The sequence below is a fragment of the Columba livia genome, chromosome 4, assembly GCF_036013475.1.
Source record: "Columba livia isolate bColLiv1 breed racing homer chromosome 4, bColLiv1.pat.W.v2, whole genome shotgun sequence".
Classification (NCBI taxonomy): domain Eukaryota; kingdom Metazoa; phylum Chordata; class Aves; order Columbiformes; family Columbidae; genus Columba; species Columba livia.
Genome location: NC_088605.1, coordinates 78,319,911 through 78,346,845, shown reverse-complemented (window position 1 = coordinate 78,346,845; position 26,935 = coordinate 78,319,911). Strand labels below are relative to the sequence as shown.

The 26,935-nt window shown below is 42.9% G+C and overlaps 2 protein-coding genes across 5 annotated transcripts in view; one reads left to right on the top strand and one right to left on the bottom strand.

Annotated features, from left to right (window-relative positions):
* Positions 1–1,330: 1,330 nt before the first annotated feature.
* CCDC158 (coiled-coil domain containing 158) lies at positions 1,331–25,921 on the bottom strand. 4 transcript variants are annotated; one of them, XM_065062879.1, is made up of 22 exons: positions 25,701–25,917; positions 25,348–25,512; positions 23,276–23,312; positions 22,597–22,706; positions 22,014–22,341; positions 21,594–21,670; positions 21,100–21,195; positions 19,808–19,922; positions 17,342–17,458; positions 15,661–15,858; positions 13,916–14,398; positions 12,971–13,160; positions 11,918–12,070; positions 11,353–11,465; positions 10,429–10,587; positions 8,660–8,752; positions 7,754–7,864; positions 5,730–5,893; positions 4,702–4,769; positions 2,976–3,185; positions 2,674–2,775; positions 1,331–1,505 (listed from the first exon to the last, which is right to left on the bottom strand). In XM_065062879.1, the coding sequence occupies exons 1-22, from the start codon at positions 25,829–25,831 to the stop codon at positions 1,429–1,431; spliced, it is 3,297 nt and encodes a 1,098-aa protein (XP_064918951.1). In that variant the 5' UTR covers positions 25,832–25,917; the 3' UTR covers positions 1,331–1,428. The 4 variants fall into 4 exon arrangements, 2 of the variants coding, with proteins under 2 accessions (XP_064918951.1, XP_064918952.1); XM_065062880.1 differs by lacking the exon at positions 25,348–25,512 and having other exon boundaries at positions 25,701–25,914; XR_010472594.1 differs by lacking the exons at positions 1,331–1,505; positions 2,674–2,775 and having other exon boundaries at positions 3,036–3,185; positions 7,663–7,864; positions 25,701–25,920.
* The window catches only part of SHROOM3 (shroom family member 3), a 128,595-nt gene continuing 127,117 nt past the window's right edge, over positions 25,458–26,935 (top strand). The window contains exon 1 of the mRNA XM_065062860.1: positions 25,458–25,601. The gene's annotated coding sequence lies outside the window, so the exon portion shown is untranslated. The remainder of the gene's footprint in view (positions 25,602–26,935) is intronic.

Genomic DNA, 26,935 nt, shown 5'->3' with positions numbered 1-26,935 from the left:
ACTTAAGTGCCAGAGTAGATTTAAACAAAGTTGCCTTGCTGCATGAAGATGAAGCTAGAATGGGCTGCCATCTGCCTAACACAACGTCCCGGCTGTGAGGCTGATGAAGCTACATGTGAGACAAGTTCTTGTTGACGTTCCTGCATGGATGTAACAGCCTAGCAGCCAGCAGCTCAGGATATCGGAAAGCGAACAATGAACTGTCTCCCTCCCAGCTTGGCAGAGCCAGAACTACTGCAGCCACAGCCCTACCTTTAGAGTTCACCTGCTCATGCTGCTGACAACAAACTTGTGGCAAATTAGACAATTTGACTACTTTTAGGTGAAATGCTATCTACTTGTATTTGTGAAGTAGTTTGGTGTACGAATGCTAACTGCTGCACCTTGCTGGTGAGATGAGCAGACAGCCTGAGGCTGGAACGGGTACTGGGCTCTTGTTGGGCATAAACCAGTTTAAAGTCACATATAGAAACGTGCAGCGCAACTTGTCTGTTTCCCATTCACTTCGCAGGTGCCTTTGCAAAAACCATGCCTGTCCCATGTTCTCGTTGTGAGTTCAACTTACTGTTTGGAATCTCTCCAAATGTTCCATCCAAAAAATATTAGACTGCTATTAGGCTTTCTCTCTAGGGGGCTGGTTGTCATCTGTGGTGTCCTGCTGTGGGCAAGATCTGCCTAACAGTCCTCCTGTCATTCACCTGTGTAAGATGGAACAACAAGCGCTGTTTGTGCTGCCAAGTCCAGGCTGTACAGAGCTGCTCTGGAGCCCACAAGTCTATGACCCCTTCAACTCCCCCGGCCAATTCTTTCCCTTCTGCTGCTGGCCGGGAGGAAGCCCAGACCTGTTCCCAGCTCCACTGAATTCCAGCACAAGGATGTTAAGCTGCCTTCTTGCTTGGCAGATCTCCCTTCTCTGGCTTTTTATACCTCTCCACCTGCTCCTTTCCATTCTCACAGGCCTGCAGTCTTTTGAAACTCTTTTCAGCTTGGCTCCCTTACCAGAAGTGTGAGTGCACTTTTCACTGACATTCTCTAACCACTGGGCTGTGGGCTGAATATATGCTCTCCTTCCCTACACCTCAGCCTTTTCTTACTAAAAAACTGGTACATCTCTCTTATATGTATTAGAAGTCCAAACTAGAATGCTTTGAAGAAATCCTGGAACTTGAAGCAGTCAGCAATGGCCTGTGGCCAGAGTCCCTCACAATACATAGCTACTGAAAATGTGTGCCAGGAAAAATCTGCATTTAGATGTATTTTTACTCCTCTGTACTTACCACTCATTTAAAAGTAAAAACTGTAAATAGCACGTCCTGGTTAAAGGCAAGAATTACAAAACTTAAAAAATGTTTATTAATCTTTAAAAATATAACATATTTTAAACTTAATGTACATACGTGAAAGTAATCACTAATGTATACAGCGTCTTCACTTTGACAGCTTTTTCTTCTTTTCCTTTGCTTTGTCTGTCTTCATTTTCTGAGTTCTGATCGTTGATGACAAGGCTGAAAATAGCAGCAAGAACAGATTATCTGAACACCACCTTAGGTTAAAACGACTGAGGCCTCGGGTGCAGACACCAGAGGCTTTGTGCTACCCTCCCGCACACTACACTGGGCCTACCAAGCCCTCAGAGTAACACTTTGGTTTGCATTTCTTTGTATGCAGGGTCTTAACAGAAAAGATAAACCTACTTATAAACAGGCACCACCTCATCTGCTTTGTGAAACTAACACATCGAATGCTGAAGAAGTGGCAAAATGCTATTGACTTCACGATCTCTCACGGGATGCTGTGAAATTCATACCTTTGGCCCAGTGCTCGTGGAAACAAGTTTACTTAGTGTGCTCCTAAAGAATTGCCCCACGTTTTTATACAGTAACTCTTGATACATTACAGATGAATAAATATTTTTACATGGTTATAGAAAACTGGCAAATTGAAGATCTTAATGGATAGCAAAGAATAAAAATGAGAACATTACCTTATACTTTTTAATAAATAATTTGATTAGTTTTATCTAAATCAGGTTACTTGTATGTCCCTGACACGTGTGCGCTGTATGACGCGGGGAAATGATAATTTCCCAGAACTATGCAGGGAGACTTAAAGGGGAAGCAACTGTAATGTGCAATAAGAAAAAGCACAAAGAAAAGAAATTCCATCTCACTTGACCCCCTGCCGTCACAGGAAATCAGGAGCGTTTCACCAGTAACTTCAAAGGGAGCAAGGACAGAACTCAAAAAGCTCTCCATCGGCACATTTCAGATTAAAGGAGCTGGGGAAGATGGGTGTGCTTCTAAGGCCACTGCTGGGAAGCCATGTTTTTGGAGTCTACTGCTGTCAGAGTTATCTTGGCATTTCCATCAAGACATCATCAGCTTCTTAAAAATGTCATTTAATTGCATGTGAAGGCCCCCCTGACCAGCTGCCATGTCTGAAATGTTAAGGATCTCGAAGCTTATTAGAATTAAGGGGCTGAGCAATAGTGCATTGGGGAGTTAATCTAATTACTCTCCCAGGACCAGGATAATGTAAAGTGGGTGCTGCCAGTATATCTAAACCTGACCTTATGCAGAAACACAGGCAATGCTTTGACAGGTAAGAGGAACAGCTTCTGCCGAGTGTGGGTAGTTTAAATGAAATAGGAATATTTTTGGTAAATTCTGGCACCTTGGTTTTTTGTCTGTAACGATTCCACCAGGTTTTGCAGGCTTTCCACCTTGTTCTGCAGCCTCCTAGGTGTATTCATGCTGGTTTCCATGGGCTGAGAAGCTAATGAGAAAATTAATCATCAATATGGTATCACATATTAAAAAAATAAATCATTTAAGCATTGAAGGACAGTGGGACTCCAGTGGTTTCTACACAATTACCAAAGGGCTGAATTTAACCTACAGTTTGTAACTCCGTGACTGTACTGGCTGTAAGAGAGCCAGCCAAGCTCTTTGCATCAGTAAACTGGACACACATACTTGTCTGGGGTACTGCTGCTCCCGCTGGAGAGCCGCACTTCCTCCCACGCCGTCGGTGCTCTGCTGAGGCACTGGGGCCAGCCACAACCTCAGAGGGTGGGGAAGTCAACAGCGCGTGTACCGGAGACTTGTCTCTGAATCTCTCCTCCCGAGAGACCTTCTCGGGGCAGGATGTGCGACAAGGAGCTGCTGAGAAGATGGATGTACCTGCTAGGAGATCACCAAGCCAAGAGCTGTAAGCACACACCTGGGCACTCTTCCCCAGAGTCGATTCTTTCTCTGTAACAGTTATAAGGTGGGTTCCCTTCATTGTGCTCTCTGATCCTTTCCATTCCTTACTAGTAGCCAAAGCAACAGGAGACTAGAGCCTCAATGCAAACCACGCTTGTTTCTGTCGAAGCGATGGTCTGGTGAAGAACGGCTGCTACAGCTGCCTGCCCAGGAGCAAGCTGTGCCTGCTTCTTTCTGACGGCCACTCACCTCATGTTTACTTCCAAAAAGGCCTGATGGGAGTATCATTGCTGCTATCAGCAACAACTGAGACTCCCCGTACATTACTGCTGACTTGGATCTCTTTACTTCGTATAAAAAGCAGAAAAAATTGCTTATGTGGGTCTGCCATTTCCCCTCTTCCCAATCACAAATTGGAAAGCTCTGAATTCCTGGCAGAAAAGGAGTCAGAAGGAAAGAGACAAGATATGCACAGAAATCGGCTATCAATGGATTACACAAAACGTTTTCGTATGTACAGCATTCAACATGTAGGTTAAAAAAAGGGTATATGCAACTAATAAGGGGAAGATGCACTACCAATCTTTCTTCCCATAGTCTGTTTCCTTACTCCTAACGTCCCTCCTGGAACGTCTAGAAAACAAATTATTGGGGGTTTCTAAAATATTCCTCTTGTTCAATTACTTGACTCTCCTGTGTAAATACTACTACCTGCAGCTGCTTTGCAAGCTAGGAAGGATCCCTGGGTGTTGCTGCAGGTTTGCTAGAAGGTTGACAGTATCTATTCAGGAGATGTTCTTTAATGCTCAGAGTTTAAAAAGCGGACCCATAGTAGTTACTTAGGACAAACAGAGAAGATCTAGCCTATCTAGGGCAAACAGAGGAGATCTAGCCTACCTCTGAAGCACAGTGGCTTAACGTATCAGCATCTGCAGGCAATTTTCAAAGAAAAATCACAGAACGGAGAATCTGGGGGCACCAAAACAGAAGGCAGGTACGACCAGTATCTTCAAACCCTGATACTCAAAGCCATATCCTTCTATTTCTGCTTAGGTTACTAAATTGATGTCACTGTACTTTAAAAGGTACTGACCACACAGTTCTTCGAAGGAAATCAGTGGCATTTACAACAACCTAATTCCTCTCAGAAGCACATCCATCGACACGTGGATACAGAGTTTAACAGACTCAATTTACGCACCAAAATGTGATAATATTATCCATGCTAATTAGGCAAGACTATTCACTAATAACTACGATAGAAAATAACCGTCTAGGTGTGCTGGTATCAGTCTCCATGGAGCTGGTTTCCAACAAGATACAGATTTTGCATTAAGTGCAATGGAGATGTTGTAATAGCAACTGTGAAAAGGTATTTGAATAAACGACCTTGGAATAGGTCCCTGTATCTGGGCTGTATTTTTTGTAACATTCTGTAATATTCCAGTTCCACATCAACATGGCACATTCATCACTGTGGCCAGTGAAAACTTACCAGGGGACGCAAAGGGCAGCGTAACATCTTGGGACTGAGTATCTGCAGTGCGTAAGCATGAAGGATCCCTGCAAGCAAAACAATGGCACAACTTGCATTCTGGAAGGATTATGCCCAGCTCTGGTAATGCTAGGGAGCCTCCACAGTGAGAATGAGAAGCTCTCGTATGTAATCTCCAGATCTTACACCTTTATCTTAAAGGCAAACAATATAAATTAAGTTCCAGAGCTCTTTCTTGAAGGGATGAAAGTAACATCACAGCTTTGTTTTGTAATTCCCAGGAAATTTTTAGAATTTTGCATAAAACAATACAAAGAAGCTCAGGACTGATGCTGTATTAAAAAAGCCTTAGGAACTGAATCTCAAATGAGTACTTTGAGAAGCAGGTTACTCAGCTAAGCAAAAGCACTTCTCACTGGTCAAAAGTGTCCTTTTCCATGGTGCTTTCAGCAGCAGAGTCTCCAGCTGCAGTCTCCCTGCATGGCAAAACCACAGCAAGGCCTTGCCAGTACGATTGCTGCATCGCACATTTTCAGATGATCAGCTTGTTTTTTAAACAGAGTGCAACGGCAGCACGTTTGAACACTGAAGAAAAGACAGTAAAATTGTTATACGAGTTCACTTGAAAAATTTGAGAGATCAATTTCCAGAAAAACCAGCTACACTCATTTTAAGCACCAGCACGAAGAGACACTTGGAAGTGTTCCAGCCAAGTAAAACCCTGCTCAATTTAATGTTTACCTTTTAGAAACACTCCATTTCCACCAGGAGCTCTGCTGTTGTACCCATATCTACCCAAAAACTCCCTGCTATACATCCTTGAAACACAAAGTGGTCTCCTCCTTCAGCATACCAAAGCTTCTTGCTCTGTGCCAGGCTTTTTGTGGCAACCTCAGCTTTGAATAGACAGAAAAAAATCAACCACAACAGGGAAGATGTTATAGCCCCTGAACACTTGCCAGAATGGCCAGATCCTAGTTTTAGAGTGCACACAGCACACAACAGAAATAAAAGTATATTATTCTTACACTGTGTTCCTCACGGTGGCTAAAGGTGACTTTCTCCCACCATTGCTGTCACTCTTGCCAAGATCCGCAGTGGGAATGTCATTGTCTGAGCTCGTTAATTCTTGAAGAATCCTCTTCAGATCCTGCAATAGTTCTTCCTTCAAAACACCTGGCTTGGAAGGCATCTGAAAGGAAGTAATGCAGTTACAAAGTATTTACAAAGGCACTCTCTTTTTCAGCTCTTACCCACACTCTTCCAAAGTCACATGTTTCTTTCCCCCTCTATTCCTGTCCTATCAGTTAGATCAGGCTGGGGGTTTTGTAGTTTAATTTAGAAGTGGTGGAGACTAGATGACCACCACTTGAAGACTGTCAAAATACCTTCTGAATATAACTGCAGTCTTGATCTGGAAAGTTGCCTGTGGAAAGCAGCTAAATATGACTGAGACAGAACACAGCTAACATCTGCATTTTGAATAAATGTTGTAAAAATGTTACTATTGCTGTTTCAAGGTCAAAAAAACCAAAACAAGCCTTTAATTATGAAAGCTCCCCCCAATACAACCATTACCTTTTTCAGTACCCAGAACCATTAATCTTTGCTTACGTGACAACGCTTTTTTCTCCTTTATAACCTATGATCCCATATATTACACAAACACAGCTCTAAAGACAGAAATACTAGCATATTGGCGTTTTCTAGGCATTCATTTCTGTAACAGCTGAGTTGTCGGCCACTATAAAGCGGCTGAGTGTCACAGCCCTGCTCCGAGGTGAAGTGCAGCATTTTCTCATTACACTGATCAGGACCTGAGGCAAAGGCCTAGTTCAAAAGAAACAATTATTTCTGTCAAGAACTGGATTTTTCAGACTGTTCAGCACTTCGCATGTTCAAAGAGCTTCTCCCACTTATTTACACTTCATTTGTGGATGGAAGCAGCTACAAACACGGGTCACTGTGCTACTGAGTCAGACCAAAACCACCTTTCCCACATTGCTGCTGAGAAACCGCGCTATTCAGTCTCAGTCTCAAGTGTTCGAGCTGCTTCATTTTGTGCAGTAATTAATCATGCAGGAAGCAAGAAGGTTCAAGGACACCTTGAATCAAGTTCTCCTACAACCTGTTAGGGCCTTACCATGGCACTACATGCAAAATTGGTCCTTTTCCCTCCTCTGTCCTCAGAAGTATAAACTGATTAACCCAGAGAACAGAGAATGGGAGTGCCTGATGCTGTAGGTATTTCACAGAATTAACTGCCCTTTGTCACCACATCACAAAGTAAGAGAGACAGTATTAAAAATATCTGCAGCAGCTTGCAGCCTCGAACAGATCATGAGGTAAAAAATAATGGAAACACTTCCACCCATTTTTGTGGGAGATACATCAGGCCCCTTCTGCAGACTTATACAGAATCTATACAGAAAAGACCAAAGCATTTCTTTTGCAAGAGAGATTTGAGTTGAGATTTGAATTGAGATTTGAGTTGAAGTTTTCTGTAACAAAAAAATCAGAACACTAGTATCTAATTTAAATCAAAATGTAGATGTGTAAAACGAAAGGAAAGAAGGGCAATGATATGTCTTTTTAGATAAAACTGGTCAAAATCAGTGAAGGCCAGCTTGGAGAAAGATTTCAGTATTAAAAGCTTTTACAGGTCAGTCAGCTGGTGAAATTTATCAGTACTATGTACAAGTCTGTTTTCACTGACAAATGTGATTTACGGCAAGTAAAGCACCAAACTGGTTATTCAATTGTAATACTTTATAAATGTTACGGGTGGTAGAGAGAAGATAAACTCCTATTACAATCTACAGATTTTCCTACCGTCTGTTTGGTTCTCACGTATATTTCGCAAACGGAAAAAAATAAAAATGTGGAAGGTCATACTGTATGAGAAGCTACAAAAAATTATTTCATCTTTGGTGGTAAGAATTCACTGTCAGACACTTTTACCAGATGCTCTCCCGTCTACAAATTCCACGTTATTTTGACTCTTGGGAGCGTCCCTGCTCCGCTGCAGTTTCGCTGTGAAGCAGGCACTCACTCGAGGGGCACGGGAGCTGGCCAGGACAGCAGAGCGCAGCTGGGAAAGAGGCGCCGTGTGCCGCCGCCTGCCCCAAGCAGAAGCCGACGAGAAACCAGGGCCCTGCAGCTCCTGTGGAAAACATGAGGCAAGCAGAGCAAGCGGGTATAGAGAGCAAGGCCTGGGTAACCAGGCATCTCTGTTAGTCACATCTTTTGTAACATCCAACACTCAATTCTCCAAACATTTCTTAGCACTTTTTAGGTGTGCTCAGGCATGATGCTCTTAGTGAGTGAACTGCATGCAATAATGGAAGTTTTATTTGTTTGGAGAACTTTAACATATGCTCTGGAACCATTCAAGCAGAGACCATCTCAGGGCCACCGCAAAACTACACCATCCCACACCTCTTGTACCTTTTTGCCCGCCACTTAGGGCTGCTGACTCCAGCACTGCCCTGGGCAGCCTGTTCCAATGCCCCACAGCCCTTTGGGGAAGAAATTGTTCCCCACATCCAACCTCAACCTCCCCTGGCGCAGCTTGAGGCTGTAAAAGGCATCACCCGTCCCTACAGACCTTGTCTCTCTAATGCATTTTTTATAATAATGCCATGAACATTTCTAGCTGTTATTTGTCTAAAGCTGCAAGAAGATGCTGAAGTGTCACTGAAACGAAATGCTTAACAGCTGAAGCATATGTTCAAGTATTTCTGTAGCTGTTTAATTTTGTTATGCCCTTACTGTAAATAACACTTAGAAACTGAAATTATGAACATGACTTGTACAGTAATGAGGTACTCCAGGTGAAAAAAGGATTCAGAACATAGACTTTTGAGAGTACTCTGCAATAAATGGGCTGAAGCCAGAAGTTAGGCCGCAAAGTAAATGCATCTAGCTTTATAGCCATACTTTTCAGTAATGTACTTACTTTTACATCTAAAGTGTGCTGCAGTCTGAAGCGCATCGCTGCTTGTTCCTGACACTGGATTATGCACTGACATTCCGCAAACTGTACAGATGCCTGTGAGAGAGGGTGCAAGGGGCAGAAATTGATTTTACTAACCTCCTGTGGATGACACTTTTCTATGTTTTCTTTCCAATAAAGAAACAGCAATGTACACATATAGACACTTGATTTGTTTGCTGCTCTAAGTATAGAAATACTGGAAGATGACCAGATGCCTTTCTTGATACTGGCAACTAACCAGTTATATGATCCTAGTAGCTATAATATGCACACCATAACACCGGAGAAGGGAGCTAATCCTGCCAGGGACAGTCCTAGACCTACCCAACATCTCTGGGATTAGATAATTCCAACGTGCTAATGAGGCAAAACTATTCTCAAGGTTTTAAAATGGATGGCTCTTAAGTTTGTTGACCCATCTTTGTTAAGTCGTTAAATGTTCTTTTCTCTTTAAACAGCTGATTCTGAAAAGGCATGGGAAGATCTAATAATTTAACTATTTTTCACTGAGTACTTACCAGGATAGTTAGAGAGAGGAAGCACTACATCAAAACAGTGAAGGACAAAAGGTAGGAGAGACCTTTATGAACCAGACTGCTTTTGTCTCTCCAGCAGAGTTCCCTTTCTACTTTAAATAAAACCTGGCTCTCCTTCTGTGCTGCTTTGTGAGCGCCACTGCGGCGAGTGCAGGCCCACTGAGGCACTGTGGCTGTGTGGTTACAAGAGCAGCTTTTGGAACACTTAACTCTGAATCAATAATGATGAGCAAGATGGCAAATTACACTTTCTAATGTTTATACCATGGATGCTCTGTAACAGTATATACTAGTGTCCTGTCAGACAGCACAGTACAGCCTTTACGAATTTCTAAGAATTGTTATTTAGTGTACCATACATGCTGGTTTTCAGTGAGCACCTGCCCCCACTGTGGCCAGTACTGTGCACAACAATCTGTATTACAAGGAAAGTTCAGTTTCCAGTGTCAAGCCTTTAAAGTGAGAAATGCCACACTTGGGGTACGGTATCACTCGTTTGTTTTTTTTTATTATTTAAAGCAATTAAGCAATCTGAGAAAGACACTTCACATGGAACTTTACATCCCGAGAAGCAAATTCAGAGCAGCTGAAAAGGACTCTCCCTTCTGGAGGAGCAGCAGCTCACCTGTAGGCACCCGGGATTTATGTGCTAGTTGGACCAAAATGTAGAACCTTGTCGTAAGAGTCAGGTATGTCAGCAGCAGAAAGTTCCACTAAAAAAGGCAGATCCAACACCACCATGTTCTTAAAAACGTCCCTGGCTGACTCAGGCCCCAGAAAGGACTCAGCCTGGTCAAGTGCATTGAGTCCGTGTGTGCTCACGCTTGGTTGCAGCAGAGCCCCTGTTATAACCGAATAACAGCCTCTCTCGCCAGGGAAAGGAGCCATGCAGGAGCAAGCGCTACTGCCTAGAAGGGCAATCTGCTTTAAATCCCCCACAGTTTGCATTTCCCTGGGCTAGAAAGAAGTAAATCAAGAATTCTCTTAATGAAAACAGAAGCCTTTTACCATTAAAAAAAATACACAACAGAAGATGGTCTTAACTATAGGTATCTCTTCAGTTAAGTATTCCAGAGTACAAGTGAGTAGGACATAGCAAATACAACCTAAGTAGGAGGTCAGACATCTGCTCCCCAGTGACTGCAGAGGAGAGCACCCAGCAGTCTCCCGCAACTGAAAGCTGCCTTAGGGTACCTTATCGAGGGCTGTCTCCATCTTAGATATTTTTTCTTTCAGACGTTTGTCTTGTGATCTCAGGATCTCCAGCTCCCCAGCAATCTTGGTATTTTCTGCTGTAATATAGCTCAATTCTTGACTTAGTTTACTGTTTTCTTCTCTGAGGTAATGCTTCTCCTGAATTTAAGGAGGTGAGGACAACAAAGAATGAGCAAAGAATTTATAACTACCTACATAACACATAATTTGTTCTCTGCATTTTCTTATTCCCTTCAGAGGATCCAAATTAACCCTTTCAGAAGCTTAGCTATTATGTCTTGCTGAAAGATGAGATTTTTCAACTGAGGTCTTATAAAGAAAGTACAATCAGATTGGTGCTGATTAAGTAACATCTCAGATATTAGACTGATTTTGAAACTGGAATTTTAAGCTTCAAGATCCGCTGGATCCAAAGTCAGTAAAGAAGGAGGACAGGTCATAGTGAACAGATATCAATAGTCATTCAGTAAACTCCAGCTATTGGTAACTCAGTGATATCTTTGTCACAGAAAATGCTAGAAAGACTTCAACATACTAGACAGACCTTGACATAGTTTACAAGCAGAACTGCCTCAGAAAACAAAGAGGGGAGGCACTGTGGGCCAAATTCACAAAGATACAGACTGCATATGTGAGGTTTTTTTAAAAAGAACTGATTTTTAAGAGCCTGATTCTCACTGAAACCAGTACTGTTCTTTCACAGAGAACAAAGGAAAACTAAACGCTGGCTCTATGGAGGAGACTAGTTGATGTGGGAAGCTCTGTGCTGGCGGGAGGCCAGACAAGGTGCACATTACATTCCCTCTGGTCCTTCTTGCATGAGTTGTGCTTCTATCCATGCATTTCTCCAAAGAACAATTTATCTAAATAGAGTTAAATACATTTATTTGGAGCATTTGTGACCTTAGCTGCATTTGTCGTTGCCTCTTCCAAGAATTTAATCTTGCTCTGTAACACATCTATCTGTCCCCTCTTAGCTGTGATCTGCTTCTGCATTCCCACTGCAACTTTCATAGCTGTAAAAGACCAAGTGAATTCTCAATGAACAACACTGATTATGCATTATGAGCTTTGACAAAAGGCTCTGAAATCAGTATCAGCAATGTGCTAGAATAAGCTGAACCAGGATCCTCTAGTCACTTACGTGCACCAACCACCCACCCCAACCAGCAGGAGTTTTGTCAATAGCGGTACCAGAGCCATCACACACGAAGCGAGATGACAGCATTCCCTGGCAATCTGAATAAGGATCAGAGAAAATTCAGCCCATGGCCCAAGTTTTACAGCATGTAGTAAATAGTGAAGTAAAAAATATAATTAAAATGTCATCATCTGCAATATTGTTTCTTTATTACACAAGATATCTGGAATATTATTACATAATCTATTGAGGGATCAATACCTACAAAAATCCCCATGTTTAAAAGACAAATGTGTGTGATTTTTGGGAAGTTCAGTCCATAATTACCACGGCCATCAGAGCCCTCCATAGCCTTTAGAGCAGTCCTGGTCTGTTCTAGTTCAGCCTGAGCAGATTTCAACTGCATTTTCAGTCTGTTTACAGTGTTTTCCATCTCCTTGATTTTATCCTGGTAATCCCTCTTCAGATCTTCAAATTCCTCTAGGAAGGGTAAATCAAGATTAAAATTATGGTGACAAAAATAATCATTCTTCTAGAGTAAGAATGCTGATCTGTCACCCACTCCCTTTAAATGAATATTAGATATGAAGATACCCAAGGCGTAAAGCAAATAACTGCTAACAAAGGCACAACTAGGAATTTGTTGTCCTACATGTTCACTGTTGGTGCACCAGAAACAAATGTGTTATTTCACTGCTCGCCAAAGCAACATCTTTTTAAAGTGATAGAAATCCCCATTTCTGGGTTCCTGCTGCTAGAACCAACTGCATATTGTGAAAGTTAAGGCTATAAGTGAGAGACAGCTGAGTTCTGAAGAAATAAATGATATCGGGGGCATTTTATGACAGTCCGGGGCTGTGCAGAGAGCAAAGCATGTGAACAGTATCATCTGGCCGGCTGCAGTGCAGACTGAACAGCAGACTGAGGTGGCTGCCAGGTTCAAAGGTCCAGCCCTCTAAACAATGCTTGGAGTTAGGACATTATCTTCTGAATAACATTGTAGCAAGCCCACCACAAACCAGAAACCAAGTTCCACTGTAATTTAACCACAGGTGGTTAAAGAGAGCCGCTAGTGCTCTTAAATACCACTCAGAAATAGCACTCAAGTTTCTATTCTGAGATTCACCAGATCTCCTTTGGTCTCCAGAGACAGACAGTTTAAATATTTTTGCCAGGGTAGCGAGGGACTGCACTAAAGATTGTATTCCCACCATTCTGTACCAGAACCCCAGCCTGTGACTTCACTCCGAAGCAACCTGACCATCCCCTGCGGCAGGGAACCTGCTGCTCTACCAGCAGCCCTATTTGGATTCAGCAGGCAAGACAGGATTCTATTTTTAACACCAGCTATCTGAGCTGAGCTAAGCGGAGGGTCCCTACCTGCCAGGCCAGCCAGCTCACTCTGGCTGTCTTGGAGCTCATTCATTAGCCGGTCTTTTTCCAGTTTCATGTCATTAAGCGCACGGAGCCTCTCGGTGCCTGTGTTTATGAGTTTAACATTGTCCAGCTCCAGCTCTCTCACTCTGGTCTCCATTTCATGTATTCTGGCTTCTTTCTCACCCATTGCAATCTACTTATACAAAAAACAAGACCAACTATGTGTAATACACATAATTATATAAAATAAACACAAAGACATGCAGACATCATTACTGCTTTAAATCTCAGTTGTCAGAGAACAGTTGGAGGCAAGAAAGGAAAACAAGAGCAGAACACAAAGATTACTTTTGTGAAAATTCCTAATCCATGCACAACAGAATCTGATCGGATGGCTTTACAGCATGTTTAACCGTACCAGGTGTGTGGTATGAATACTGTTTCCATCCTCTTGCAGCACAACCTCCACATTCACTCTTAATGCTCAACAGTTTTTTCACAGAAGAGGATTAAATTCTCTAGCTGGAGTGAATTTTTCTGAAGCTGCTGAGCCGTCTAAGCCTGCCCTGTCATGCAACTCTTGTCCCAGAGAGAACCACTTACAAACAGTGTCGCCATTTGGGAATTCTGAGTGCTCACCCTCTGCTGTTTCTCAGTAACACTCTGTGCTGCTGGCTCCCTTATTCGTGTGGACAATTGCATCACCGAGGACAGCTTGTTACACTTCAGCTTTCAGAAGCCTTTTGGCAACTGCTTTGCACTAGCAAATGTTCATTTTTGGTGGTCATATTATTCTTCTCTGCCCACTAACTCTTCTAGTGCTCTTAGGATTCAAGGAGCATCATCTGATCTGCTTTAAAACCTCAGTATTAGCACACTAAGGTACAGATTTGAAACAGAAAACATTTACTGTCTTAGAGAGACATAAATACAACATCATTTGCTCACCTTAAGTTCTTGTGCTTCAAGTTTCCAGTCATTCGGTTCTTTTATAAGCTGAGATTTCTCAACTTCCATCGCTCTGGCAGTTCGACTGTGCTGGCCCACGATCTGGGTGACGATATCAATCTGCTTTTGGAAGATGTCAATAATCCTTTCCTTCTCTGTCACCTGCAGTTTCAGTGTTTCACACTCTGACTGCACGTCACGTAAACGGTTCTCTTCATTCTTCAGGTGCTGGAGCTCCTGCATCCTACTGCCGAGTTGTGAATGGAGCTCCTTGATTTCCTTCTCAGTGAGCTCCAGGGCACTCTCTTTCTCCTGCAGACAGGCTGTCAGATCTGACACTGTTTGCTCAGCAGTCTCCAAATCCACCTGTTTGGCTGTAAGATCTTCTTTAACCTTGCAGAGTGTTTCCTTGGTTGACTCCAGTTGGACAGTCAAAGAGCAGATTCTACCAACGCTTTCATTCTTTTCCTTAATTGCAGCCATCTGAATAATAGAAATAAAATGATTGACCAAGAGAAACATTTATTTCTACTTTTAGAATTCCCTGTTACATTGCTGGTTTTCTATAGTTCATCTTAACCACTTGAGTTTTACAGGTCAGCAAGGTCTGGTCTGCAACGACTAGGTGATTCTTCTGGCTTTCTTTCCTCTTTCCCCATGTTAATAAATTAACTGCTACTTGAAATATTGTGGATTTTTTAATCACAGAAAATGAAATATGTTCAACTGACTCAAAAAAAATGAATAAACCAGCAATGTTTTCTGTAACTTACAGCAGTTCGGGCTAAAGAATTTAAGTGTTAAAACTCAACTGACTGTGCTGTAAGTTGGGAAAAAAAAATGTACATGACTAATTTACCACTGACTTTATTTCTGCAGACTGTGATGTGCACCACTGACAGCACACGGTACTGAAACTCGGGAGCTGCTGGTAGTGCAGAACAGAAACAGAGGAAAACAACTAACATTCTGGTGAGAGGATTTTAAAGGAAAAAGAACGGATTGAGAAAACCTAGAAGGATGTGTGAGGTAGGACAACCCGTGGTTTGGTAGAAAGTAAAAGAATTAACTTGATCTTTACTTGTAATGCAAAGTAGCCAGTGAAACTGTCAGTGAGTTACTTAATTACAGTTCAGTTTTTGACAGGCTGAAGCCTTGAAGAAAGAGGATTGCACTACAGGTCAGTGTCTAGGAGTCTACTTTGTCAGAAGCAGCTCTTTCTGACACAGCACTGCATTCAGCTTAGAGTTCTAACACAAACTTCATTATGTGTTCATTAAGCACTACACAGAGTAAGGTGGTATGCAGGCCTTTAATTTACTAATTCTCCTCACGGAAGAGCTCACTACTGAAAATACCACCTTCAACTGTTTGTTTGTTATGTGTAGAAGCATCAGACTTCCCGGAAATTTACAAAGTTATGTTTGGGAGGTTTGCAATCAAAACCGAACACATTATCAGCAGAACATGAATTTTCTTCTAAGGATTATACATCACAAGTCATAATTAAAGAGAATGATTCTAGTGCCCCATCAGCAAATTAAAAAAAAAGGCTGGATAGGCCAGATTGATAGAAAGAAAGATGCAAATTCTGACTGTCATGTATCTGCATCTTTGGAAGGGAAATTTTGGCATCCGAGGTCCCAACCACAGTAGCTGGAGTTAGAGCATTTCTATCTGAAGAACAGCCCCCGGTCTGTGTGCTTTGTATCCTGAACACGACCACGCTGAATCTGCTCACCAACCTGGTGCTCCATTTGCCTGTGACATTCAGCCCTCATGGCCTTCACTGTGCTTTCCATGTGCTGCAACTGCATGGTTTTGTTGTCCAGTTCTCTCCTCAGATGGTCAATGACGACGCTGTCGTCTGTGTTCCGATCCCAAATCCGCTTGTTCTGCTCTTTTTCTAGATGTAGTTCTATCTCTTTTTTATGAAGTTCAGTCTACGAGAAATCAAAGTCATCTCCCTCCTTGAATCCCATTTAGGATTTCTCATTTTTCTTTTAGCAGCGTTCAATTACACAGTTACGTATCTGAATAGTGGCTACTGCACCTTTTACACTTAGCAGGGCCAGGAATATTGGCTAATCCAGCATGACACCTCCTACTCTTTTTCTTCCAACAAAGTAGTAACTTCTGAGTTTACCTATTGTGCCTGTAATTATTTCACATGTGCAACGTCTCAGCGCTGGAGTCTGATGTCATTTGTATCTATTCCAAAACAAGTGTAAGGTACAAACCAAAAAAAGATAATATTGTGTCAACATCAAGTGAGAAACAACGAAGAACCATATGACATGCTATGGAGGGCTTCTCTCCAAAAATACCTGTCTTTACATTTGTTCGTCACTTCTTTCATTTAATGCAATAATTTGTTACATGTTCATCAGAGCTTAAATGTTTTTCAACTGAGACATAATAGTAATAGTACATAATTACAATTATAAATAATTTAAAATGTAAATAATAATAAAAATACTGACATACACATTTCAGAGCTGCTAATATAAAAAATATGAATGTAAAATGTGCCCAAACTGAATTATCAATAGACACGTCTGCTAATAACTTTTGCTATTATTTTGGAAGCTGAGACTATCTGTATATTGCTAAAGCTGAAGTACAAAACTAAGCAGGCAGCGCAGAGAATGGCAGAACGAAAACATGAACTGATGATAAAGAAACCAAAGGGGTCCTAAAATTAGATTCCTAACTTTCAATTATGTAATTATCATTCTGACTGCAGTCTCCACTACAGCTGTGTACGATCTGTAGGAAGATTTATAGCAACATTTGGAATGAAATTATTTCACTGTCTCCTTCAGAAGCACCGTGATACTAACTAGGTAAACAAACCTAATGAGACCACACAAACTAACCTCCCAAAATTCTGTCATTAAGGCATAATTTTATGTAAAGAAGAAAACCAAGGCTAATTATAGTAGATGAAGGCAGTTGTGATGAATCAAACCCTATGTGACAAAATTTTCTACACTGCATGTTCAATTGGTGAATATTTGCAGTCAGTCACAAAGGAATGTTTAGTGCTGTTAAGAAAATCCTGGATGTGTCTTGCAAAATATGCGTTAAGGCACCAAGGGTCCTTAACAGAGGGATCTAACTATGGGGTTAGAGCAAAAGCGACTCAGCATCTCTAATATGATTTGCATAAGCTTCAAGGAATTCAAGGAATTTGAATTTATGACAAAGTTAATCTTAATCCTGAATGTCCTGTATTGCTAGCGGCAAAGGCCTTTGGGAAACTTCCTGCACAGCTAATTCAAATTTCTAGTAAAAATAATCCTCAAACTCCAGTTTAAGGGGCTGCTGCACTTTGGAAACAAGAAACGAGTGTATCTGAACACCAGCAGTAAGAAGAGTCTTTTAGGAGGAAGGATTTTTTTCAATGCTATCACTTGTCCTTACCATCAATTGATGAATCTGGTCTTCCAGACTGCCAGATTCTTGGCCACATGGATCCTGTTCTGTGTGAGGTTCGGCTGTCTCAGAATGAGCTGGGTGTGACTCCTCAAGGTCTTTGACCTAAAATAAAGACAAAATTCATTAAGAATTACCCTACTGTATTCTACTTTAAATAGTACATTGGATTTCTTCCAGTTTTCTTTTAGGTTCGACCCTAAAGATGTCCAAATGTTATCTTTTGGCTCCACAGAGGTATTTCCTAGCTCTATTCAGAATTTCATTGTCTTCTTCCAGTGATTAAGCTTGACTTCATTGCAGAATTTATTGAGGTTCCTGAGAATGGACTGGATTCCACTCTGATCCAAAACTAGGACATTCAGAAATCTACAGGCAAACACGTTTTTCTCCAAGTTGTTGTCACACCCTTCTCTGAAAGTTCTGACAGAGTATGAGATGACAGGTTACAACCCTTTTGAATCAATAGAAAGAGGGCATATCCAAACAGAACACCCACGTATGTACATTTGTATCCACTAGTTAAGCACCAGATTTTCTGACTGCTGAAAGTACCTGGCGCCAACAGCTTACACTGGCTGTAGTTAGCACCTACTGCCTTGAAAATTGTAGTTGCAAAGGTGTTTTCCTACCAGAGAAGCTGCCGAGAAATGCGTGTTGCAAAAGAGAGACATACACATGTAAAAGCTTTATGTAGATTCTCTCCTACACCTTCCCGGGTATGACCCCATATCACAGCCTGAGACCAAGTGATCTCCAGCTATCAACTTGTCTCCCACTGAAGTCTACCTAAGCAATTCAATGTATTACATCTCCTATACAAATGCAATTTGCATTGGACCGAGTGGTATACGCTTCATAGACATACGAAATGAACATTTTCTGGATTGGGCAGACTGTGAAAAATAGCCTGAAATGGAGCCCCAGTTTCCAATGTCACATGTTATGAGGTAAGCACTCTCAAAGGGAGCAGGCCTAAGAAATACACACCACAGTTACAGCTACCTGTGATATGACCTTATCCTGTGCACTGACTGATTTAAATCAAAAGAACAGACCTAACATGAAAAGTGCAGTGTATAGTGTACTCTTCCTTGAGGATGAAATACAGTAGTGGAGATTAATTTACCAATTCACTATAGTTCAGTTACAATGCCATGAAAAACCACTATTGAACTGACCAGTGTGAGTTTTGGTCCGTGTGAGTCCATGGAATTTATAAATGTGGAAGCCTCCAGGAACAGGCAAACACACCATCCTCCCCGCTCTGCTGTGCAGCCCGAGCACACGTACAGCACGGCTCCGAAGGCCTGACCTGCCGCAGGCCTGACCTGCTGCAGGCCTGCCGTGCCATTCTCCGAGTGTTTTGGATCAGAGACTAACAGCTCTGCCAACCTTCACGGCGCTCCTGTGACCCGAGCTGTTCCTGTCCGGTGGTGTACAGAAGGATGCCAAAATCCTTACGACTTGTAATCTAAGATGGACTTGGACCCATAAGCATTTCTGCGTGGGTCAGCCCCACGAATTTTTCAAGGGAGTGGAGAGCAACTGTTTTCAGGTCATTTTGAAAACGCAAAAATGAGCTGCCTTTTACCAAAAGTAAGGAAGAATTTAAAGAAATTCAAATTGTTTATAAAAATGGAATCCCAAGCAGCAAAATAAGTGAAAGACACAGTGATATGGAAAGGGGATATAAACTGCTGCACTTAGTGACAGAGATTCTGTTATGGCACTGCAAGAATTTCTCTCCATGTGTCTGCAGTAATTCCCTGCTGTACTACCAGAAAAAAGTTTGTTATAAAGTGCGGTTATAAAAAAGCTTGTCAAGACTGAAGTTTTCTAATGGGATTGAGAAATTATTTGAATAAACAGGAGCTGGCGAGCCAGTCTTTTTTTTTTTTTTGCCTATATAACATCCTGCCTGTGGATTTCAGTGATGGTTAAGATTCTCACCTCACACTGGAGCACCTCTGGGTACCTCAAACACTGTTGTAGTCTCTGTGCTCTGTCCTCACTCTTACTAAGACAAAGTAACCAAAAGTTTTTTCTGGGCAGCACAACTTAAATAAGAAGCTATTTTTCCTGCCTATTTTTCCTGATATATTCTCTAGTGATATTGCAAAATGATGATCTTGTCCTGCATGTGCAAGTCATGTTGGTAGCGCAGAACCATTTTATTTATTTCCAGAAGGTGTCATTTATGGTATGCTCTCAATACATTCTGCAAAACTACTTCATGTTCAACACATTCTGCAAAGCTGGTTTGTGTTAAAGAAATAGAACTTGTTCTTGGAAATAACACAGAGTTAGGGATAATGTAATTTACCTTGTTGTGCACATAGTTTTTCAGAAGCAGAGCTTTGCCGAAAGACTTGACTTATCTATCCAGAACATTTCATGATGCACATAGCCAGTTTAGCTGGCACTAATCATAACATATGAACCCATACGCACCTTGTCTTCAGACATCCTCTTAGCCCCTCGTGATTCAGAACGCAGCTGAGAAACTGTAGATTGCAGGTGACTAACTTGATGTGCACACACTGCATTTTGGTTTCTTGTTTGTTCTCTACAAAATGTTTCAAATGGAGAAATTAGAAACTGTAAAAACTGTGAAATCATGAGACAAGTGTGGCTGGTTTTGCTGTTATCGGTATAACCACTGAAGCGTGCTGCTTGGAAGTATGACTATCATTCCCAGCGAGATCACGTGGAAAGTATACCTTCTCACTGGTCAGATTTGTTCTCGGAAAGCCACCTCACATAAAATAATTAATATCTTAATACTTTTTATTCCTGATGATATTCCATTTATCCTCAAGTAAGTTCTAGCAAAGTTAAGTCTGTTTCCAAATGCACCCCAACTATTCTACATGCAGAACTGAGAAGCATTTTGCCATCAGCTATTTGGTCTCAACTATGCAAGTCAGACACAGCCCATACTGAATTTCAAAATCTCCTGTTTGGAACACTGCACGGCATGTCCTCCTTTTTTAACAGAAAAATTGAGGACTGATTTTTAAGTCAAGTGGCTGGTGAGAACTAGTGTTTTTTTATACTTATTTGATTGCTGCTGAAGTCAACAGTATGAATGTAGCTGTTTATGACAAATGAAAATTACCCATTCTTTAAAATTACCATTTCTTACTATTTGTACATATATGCAAGCATGTGATTCAACTGATAATGCTGCTGCGAATTAATTTTGAATCTGGATCCACTGAACGTGTTGAAGACAAAGCTCACGGTGCAATACAGCCACATAAAACTGCACTTTGCCACAACTCTTAGTCTATATCCTCTGTAATCCCTCAGCTTTAGCCAGGTGCTCTGCAGAAACTGGCCCCAACTCAGACTGAAACCCGAGATCAGTCATTCCAAAAGCTGGTGACAAGAACAGAGGTGATGGCTTGAGCCACAGCTTGTACTCCCACCCGCTCTGCTGACCTTACCCCTCTTCTGAACCACAGGGGACTGACAACAGAGCAAGCCCGCAAGTCTCCCAGTTCTCAGAGTTTGCCGAATGCATGATCATTTTGCCCCTCCTTTAGATAGCAAGTTTGGGTCTTTTTTCTTCATTCCATAATTTATGCAAGGACTGCTTAACTCCTTAAACAAAGACACTGAGAAATGAAAAGAGTATGGCAGAGAACAGAGTATACCAGCAGCATAAGCTTTGTCTCAAATTAAGGTTACTCTTAACATTTTCTGTGCTATAACTAAAAAACGTATTGAATGATCTCCACCTGGCTCGGGATACTATCGGCGTAGCTGCGGGCACTGTTAGCTTGTCAGTCAGTGCTGCCCCCTCCTGTTCATGCTCACTTATTAGCTGCTCAAACCTGTTTTAAAAAGAAAATACGGGTTATAATTTCAGTCTTGACAAATAAAGGCTTCTCCACTGAAGAGGTAATGATATTTTTCAGTAGCCAGAAATGTCATAATTTTGATATTTTATTGTGGATGAAATGTTACGTATCAAGTTGTTTACCCTTTTATTTTGAACAGGTTACTGTATAATTCAGGCAGACAGCTCAGAAAATTAGGACTTCTTGAACAAGGAAGGACAAAGCTCTTGATCATATCAGGAAGAAAGAGCTGATGTAATCACCCAAGTGATTACCTTCATTATTTTATTTACATTTATTTACACCCTCCCAATGTCATAATCAAATAATTATCCACGGAACATGTGCAAAACTGTCTATATTTTACGAAAAAATAAATGGAGAACAGGTACCTATTTTGATGTTGCTGAAGCAGAAGTTGCCTTTGGGCCTGTGAATCTTTTTTCAAGGACTCCAGTTCTTCTTCCACCTGTTGTAAGCAGATGACAATGCTAACGCCTAAAGAAAACACTGTCTAAACAGTAGTTTTCAAAGTGTTATTCCCTTCCTTTTGTTTCCACCTTGCACTGTGAAAATGTGCAGACTACAGCCTAAATTCTAGCAATAAATCCAGGCTCCAGCTGGGGACAGTGCAGCAGCCTGGCATACCAGCACCTGCCATCTCAACTGCAAAACAGCATTTGTACATGTTTATGCCATAACAATTTCCTTAGGCCAGTTTAGATGGGAGCTCACACAGAGTTTTGAAAACTATTCTCTAAAAAACCAAAACTCAGAGTGTTGGAAAGAGAAAGAGCACTTTCTTCACATACCAGCACAACCTTTTCCTTGAGGCATGACACCTCTGAGTCTACATCTCGCAAGACGGCAGCAAATGCTGTGCTCAGGTTGTGCATGTGCAGGGCAGCAATATTCTCATGCGCACAGAGTTTCTTGCCTGTGCGGTCCTTGTAGTCCCTAAGGATGCGGTGTAGTTCCAGAAGTACTCCCTCCTGCCTCTGGACCTTCTTTTTCAAGTGCTCCGTTTGGCTGTCAGCCTCCCTCAGCATCTCCTCCTGCAGCTGGTTGGCAGCTTCCAGCTCTTGAATAGCATTTTTTAGCTGTGTTTTTTCATTCTCTTGGCTCTGAGATTCTTTTTGTCTAAATTTAGAAACCAAAGAAATAATTTACAAAACAGTATTCACAACACAGATTTTTATCCTGACTAAGAGATGTAATACTCAGGTTGATTAACTCCTGTTTTTTACAACTACATAATAAGCGATCTTCTAAACCAAGGTGCCACAGTCTCCTTGTCTTCATTCCTGAGGGCCACCTTCTCACTTGGGAGATCTGGTGCGCCTCTGAAAGCTCATGTGGAGACTCTCCAAAATACATCTACCTTGGTCTTTGTACCTGCTATCCTGAAGCACATCTCTTTCCAATTGCATTTCCATTGGTTTGGTCTGTAAATCAGCAATGACGGCTCTTAAATTGATTTTCTGATGCTCAGGTAGCTCAGTGGTCTAAAGAAAACAACCAAACAAAACAATCAAGCTAAACCAAGCAAAATAGTGAATAAATTACCCTAAAAATGAGGCTGAGAGTAGCATGGGTATGGGAATTAAGAGGTTATTTTTCTTTCTTTCCCCTTTTTCTTTTTTCCCCCCTAACTATTTCCTAGTTAACCAGCTAGTCACCCTGTGCTGGGGTGGACAGACTATGCATGGAACACTGTTACGGGGATCAGGCCAACAACATTATTACCCACTACCTATTTCTGTCTATCAAATAGCATGCAGGAACCACAAAGGCCAAGTAGATTTACGGCAGCCAAGAGGCTGCTCAAAATAGCACCAGCAACACTGTCCAAAGACACAGCAGTGACATAAGTGACACAAGCTCCTCTCGCTATAGAGTGACTTGGGCACCTATATCGTTAAACTTTGTGTTCACATCTTTTCTGTCACATTAGTGTAAAAGCCTAGACCTTCAGAACCTGCTGGCTTCCATCTCCAGTGAGTGAGCTTCTTACTGTAACGGCAGATAGCAGGTGCGGGAATTTCTCTAATAACAAACAAAATCTGTGTACTACCTTAATTCCTGAGAATTCTTGATCATTGTAACAGCACCTGCAAAGAAAAAGATCTGTATTTTTTTATATATTAAGAATCAACTTTACATCATTGAACAAAAATGAATTTTGTTCGTCTAATTTTAATACCGCAGGAGGAACTGAAGGCTATTGAGAGGTAGCTCCTCTCCTTTGCCAAGTCTTAGGCTTTGCTCTGCCGGGATGAGCAGAGCCGCAGGCTGTCAGAAGTACTTGTCAGCATCTCCTGTTAAATCTTTCAACAATTAAGTAGCAAATCACATACACTACCACTTTGCTACACTGTTTCCAGGTACAGAATTTTTCTACAAGAAACACTGAAGAGGAGGCTTCTATAAACTTCTGCCTTCCTCTCATCTATAAACGTCTTTTTTATCCCGACCGGTTTGATTAAAGCCAAACGGACCTTTTCCTCCCAGAAATGCTTTTGGGGGTACGCCCAAAGAAAAGAGAAACTTAAGTCAGGGGCAAGTCCAAGGAGGGAACATTTAGACTTGTACAGGTTGAATTTTGGGAGTGTTATTGCTATTAGCAACCCCTGGGGGACATGTCCATGAATTTACTCCTCAAGACAAAAAACAAAAAAAAGGAAAATGTATTACTTAGGTGTAGCTTTGAGCAGGATGGTATTTGATGGAACTTTATTTGCATTATTTGGATTTTCCTAGGTCCTCTGGAAAACACGGGACTACACTGTAAGTCTGAGGTAGCTGCCGTAGCAGTTTCCATGTTACGGATAACTCGAAATTTTTAGTCAAATGGGTGTACTGAAGAACACCACCTCAGGTGCTTCCTGAGGGCATGTAACAATGAAGAGCCCTTTGTCCGACAGCCCCACCTTGAGTAGCAGAAGTACTTGCTCAGTGTGAACGCAGTGTCCCCAGCCCTCACACAGCAGCCCCTGGGGCGCTCCACGGTGCCAGGGCCGCTCTTCACCCCTGCCCCTCGCACTGTCGGGCGGCAAAATGGCCGCCGCGCGCGGCCACCTGCGCTCCCGCGGCGGGAAACGAGGGGCGCGAGGGGCGCCCGGAGCGCCCCGGCCGGGCTCGCGGGGCCGGCCCGAAACTCCTGCTGCCTCTGTAAAGCCTCCGCACCCAACTCCGAGGAGCTCCCGACTTCACCGCGGCTCACAAGGTAATGCGGCCCGGGAAGCCCGTACTTTCGGGGTGGGGGGAGCCGCCTCCTGCCCGGGGAAGGGCCCTCCCGCGGCCGCCACTCGATCCGCCCGCCTGGCCTCGGCGCGGCCCTGGGGCACCTCCGGCGGGGTCCGCTGGGGCCGGGCAGCCCCGGCGCCGCCATCCCTGTGGGGCTCGGCGCCCCCCGCCCCGCCGCAAAATGGCCGCTGAGGTGCGGCCCCTCCGGCGCGGGAGGAGCGCAGTCGGGGCCGCGCTGCGGGCCGGAGAGAAAAGTCCTTTCCTGAAGGGAAGCAGGGCAGGGCTCGGGTCATTTTCCTCAGGGGATTTGGCCAGCACGGTAGCACTCTTCAGGGGTGACCACGAGAGCCAGAAGCTGGGGCGAGGAGCGTTTCCTTCTGCGGCAGAGAAGGCCAGAGGGTCAAAACTCCCCAAAAATCCAGTTAAGTAATACCAAAACGTGCTGATTCTTGTACCAGTTTCTCCAGAGATGAAATAGTTTTGAATTCTTAAAGGTATTTTCAATACTCAGAGAGTGGGCCCAGAGTCACAAGAGTATAACTACTTCAACAAAGAAAATACTGTGTCTGACTGTCCCATTTTGGGTCTTGATTTCAGGAGTGAACACACAGGTGTCAACTGACTCTCCCTCTTTTCAACTTACTCAGAGTAACAGCCAACAGCTTATACCACATACCCCATGTTACGAGTCTCCAGGAACGAGTGTGTGAATTTTGCCCAAAAGAAAATCATAGGAGAGCTGTAAACCTTAAAGCAGAGCAAACTTAGAAGGCAGGCAGGTATATTAATATATTTTCATACCTGACTAAGAAGAAAACTACATAACCATTCCTCAGCAGAGAACACACTGTTTTAATTTACAAAAGAAGCAAACTATTCACTTAGTTCTAAAAGACAAACCTAAACACGAAGAAAAGTGGTTTTATGTGGACTACTTCAGGCCGAGGGAAGAAAAGTAACAATAACCTGCTGGAAACAGGTCTGGTCTGCACTCCCTTAGCTGCACCGCGCTCCAGAATTGTCAGTGCACCAACAGAAGAACACACATGGAGGATGGAAAACAGCCTGAGGAAAAGAGGAGTTTCTATCACTTTCCTTGGAAAAAGAGGCAGCACTGTTCTATGAACAGAGAAAAGAGGCCAAGGAGTTTATAGGTAAATATTCTGCACAACACCCTGAAGCCAGATTTCAATGTTCAAACAGTCTGAGGTGTTAACAAAGCACGAAAACTCACCCGTGGGGGGTGCACCTACCTCTGACAGACACGGCCGAGACTGGTTTCTGCTGTGGTTTGGGGGTGCACTGGGGCTCTGCCCCTTGCTCTGGGGCTGGGACAAGAGGGGACACCGCTCACCTCCCAGGCGCTCCCGCTTTTGCTGGGCATCCAGCCCCCGCGCCCTGCGGAGCTGCTGGAGCCACCTGCGCCTTCCCCCGCCCTGCAGCCCGACTCGGTAGCCGTGGCAACAAACCCCTCCTGCGGGGCTGCCCATGGGCGGGGGAGCCCGGACCGCCGCATCCAGCGCCGGCAAAGTGTCGCTCCAGTGCTCCGGCTTCAGCGGGAAACATGATCGCTTTTGCCGTGGGGGCCGTGCCGGGTGCTTGCTGCGGGCGTTAGTTCTCTCCTGGCAACAGGTGCCTTCTCAGTCGGGTGGTGCGTGGACTCACTCCAGGGCTGAGCACCCCGGGCTCTCTGCTGCTCCCCCTGCCACCCTGAAACACCAGTTGCACCCTCGAAACAGAATAATCCTTTGAGGATGTAATTCCTGAAAAATATTCTCCTATTTTGGGAATATCTCTGGGAAGAAAAAAAAATAAGAATCATGTCAGGTTTGTCATCAATATGCAAATATTAATTTGTTAATTTAAAATAATCTGTTCTTCCCACAAAGCGGACTATGAGCTGTGCAGGGGGATATAGCTTCCGAGAAAGGTCATGGAGTAGTTTAAACCAGCAGAGGCTCTGCTTCTAAAATGCCTGGACCATCCCGTCAACCGTTTCAAGTTGGGTTAAAGGCATTAATAGCTGCTTTAACTGTTAAATAATAATCATATTTTTGTGGGGAAAACTCCCTGGAAATTTATCTATCTGAACCTGCTGTGTTTCTTCATGTGGCACATGACAAACATAAATGTCTACAGAACTGACCCTGCTCTTTACAGAATGAGCTCAGGCACAGGGCTGCATTATCCCAGCTTGCTGTGATGTCCAGACTTACAGTAAGAACCTCTCACCGTTGTGCCTCAGGTGATTTCAGCTGTAATCCAGTGAAAGGTTCTCGAATGGCCTCTGCCAAGGGCAGGCCCCTGCTTTACCCTCTCTTTTGTGGTGAACCCACAAAACTTCCAGGGACATCCCCTCCCGTGATGTGTAGCCATGCACTGTGCACTTTATGACCATTGTGAAGCTTCTCACGGTGTTTGTTCACTCCTTTGCATGAAAAGGCTGGAAGTTAATATACTGAAGAAATCAAAGGTATTTTATGCTTGA

Coding starts and splice junctions, on each gene's coding strand:
- CCDC158 (XM_065062879.1), bottom strand. CDS start 25,831: ATGCCCAGCAAAAGCGGGAGCGCCTGGGAGGTGAGCGGTGTCCCCTCT. Junction 22,707..23,275: donor AAGAATTCTCAGGAATTAAG/GTAGTACACAGA, acceptor TGTTTTCTTTAG/ACCACTGAGCTACCTGAGCA. Junction 7,865..8,659: donor AGCACACTTTAGATGTAAAA/GTAAGTACATTA, acceptor TGTTTTCCACAG/GAGCTGCAGGGCCCTGGTTT.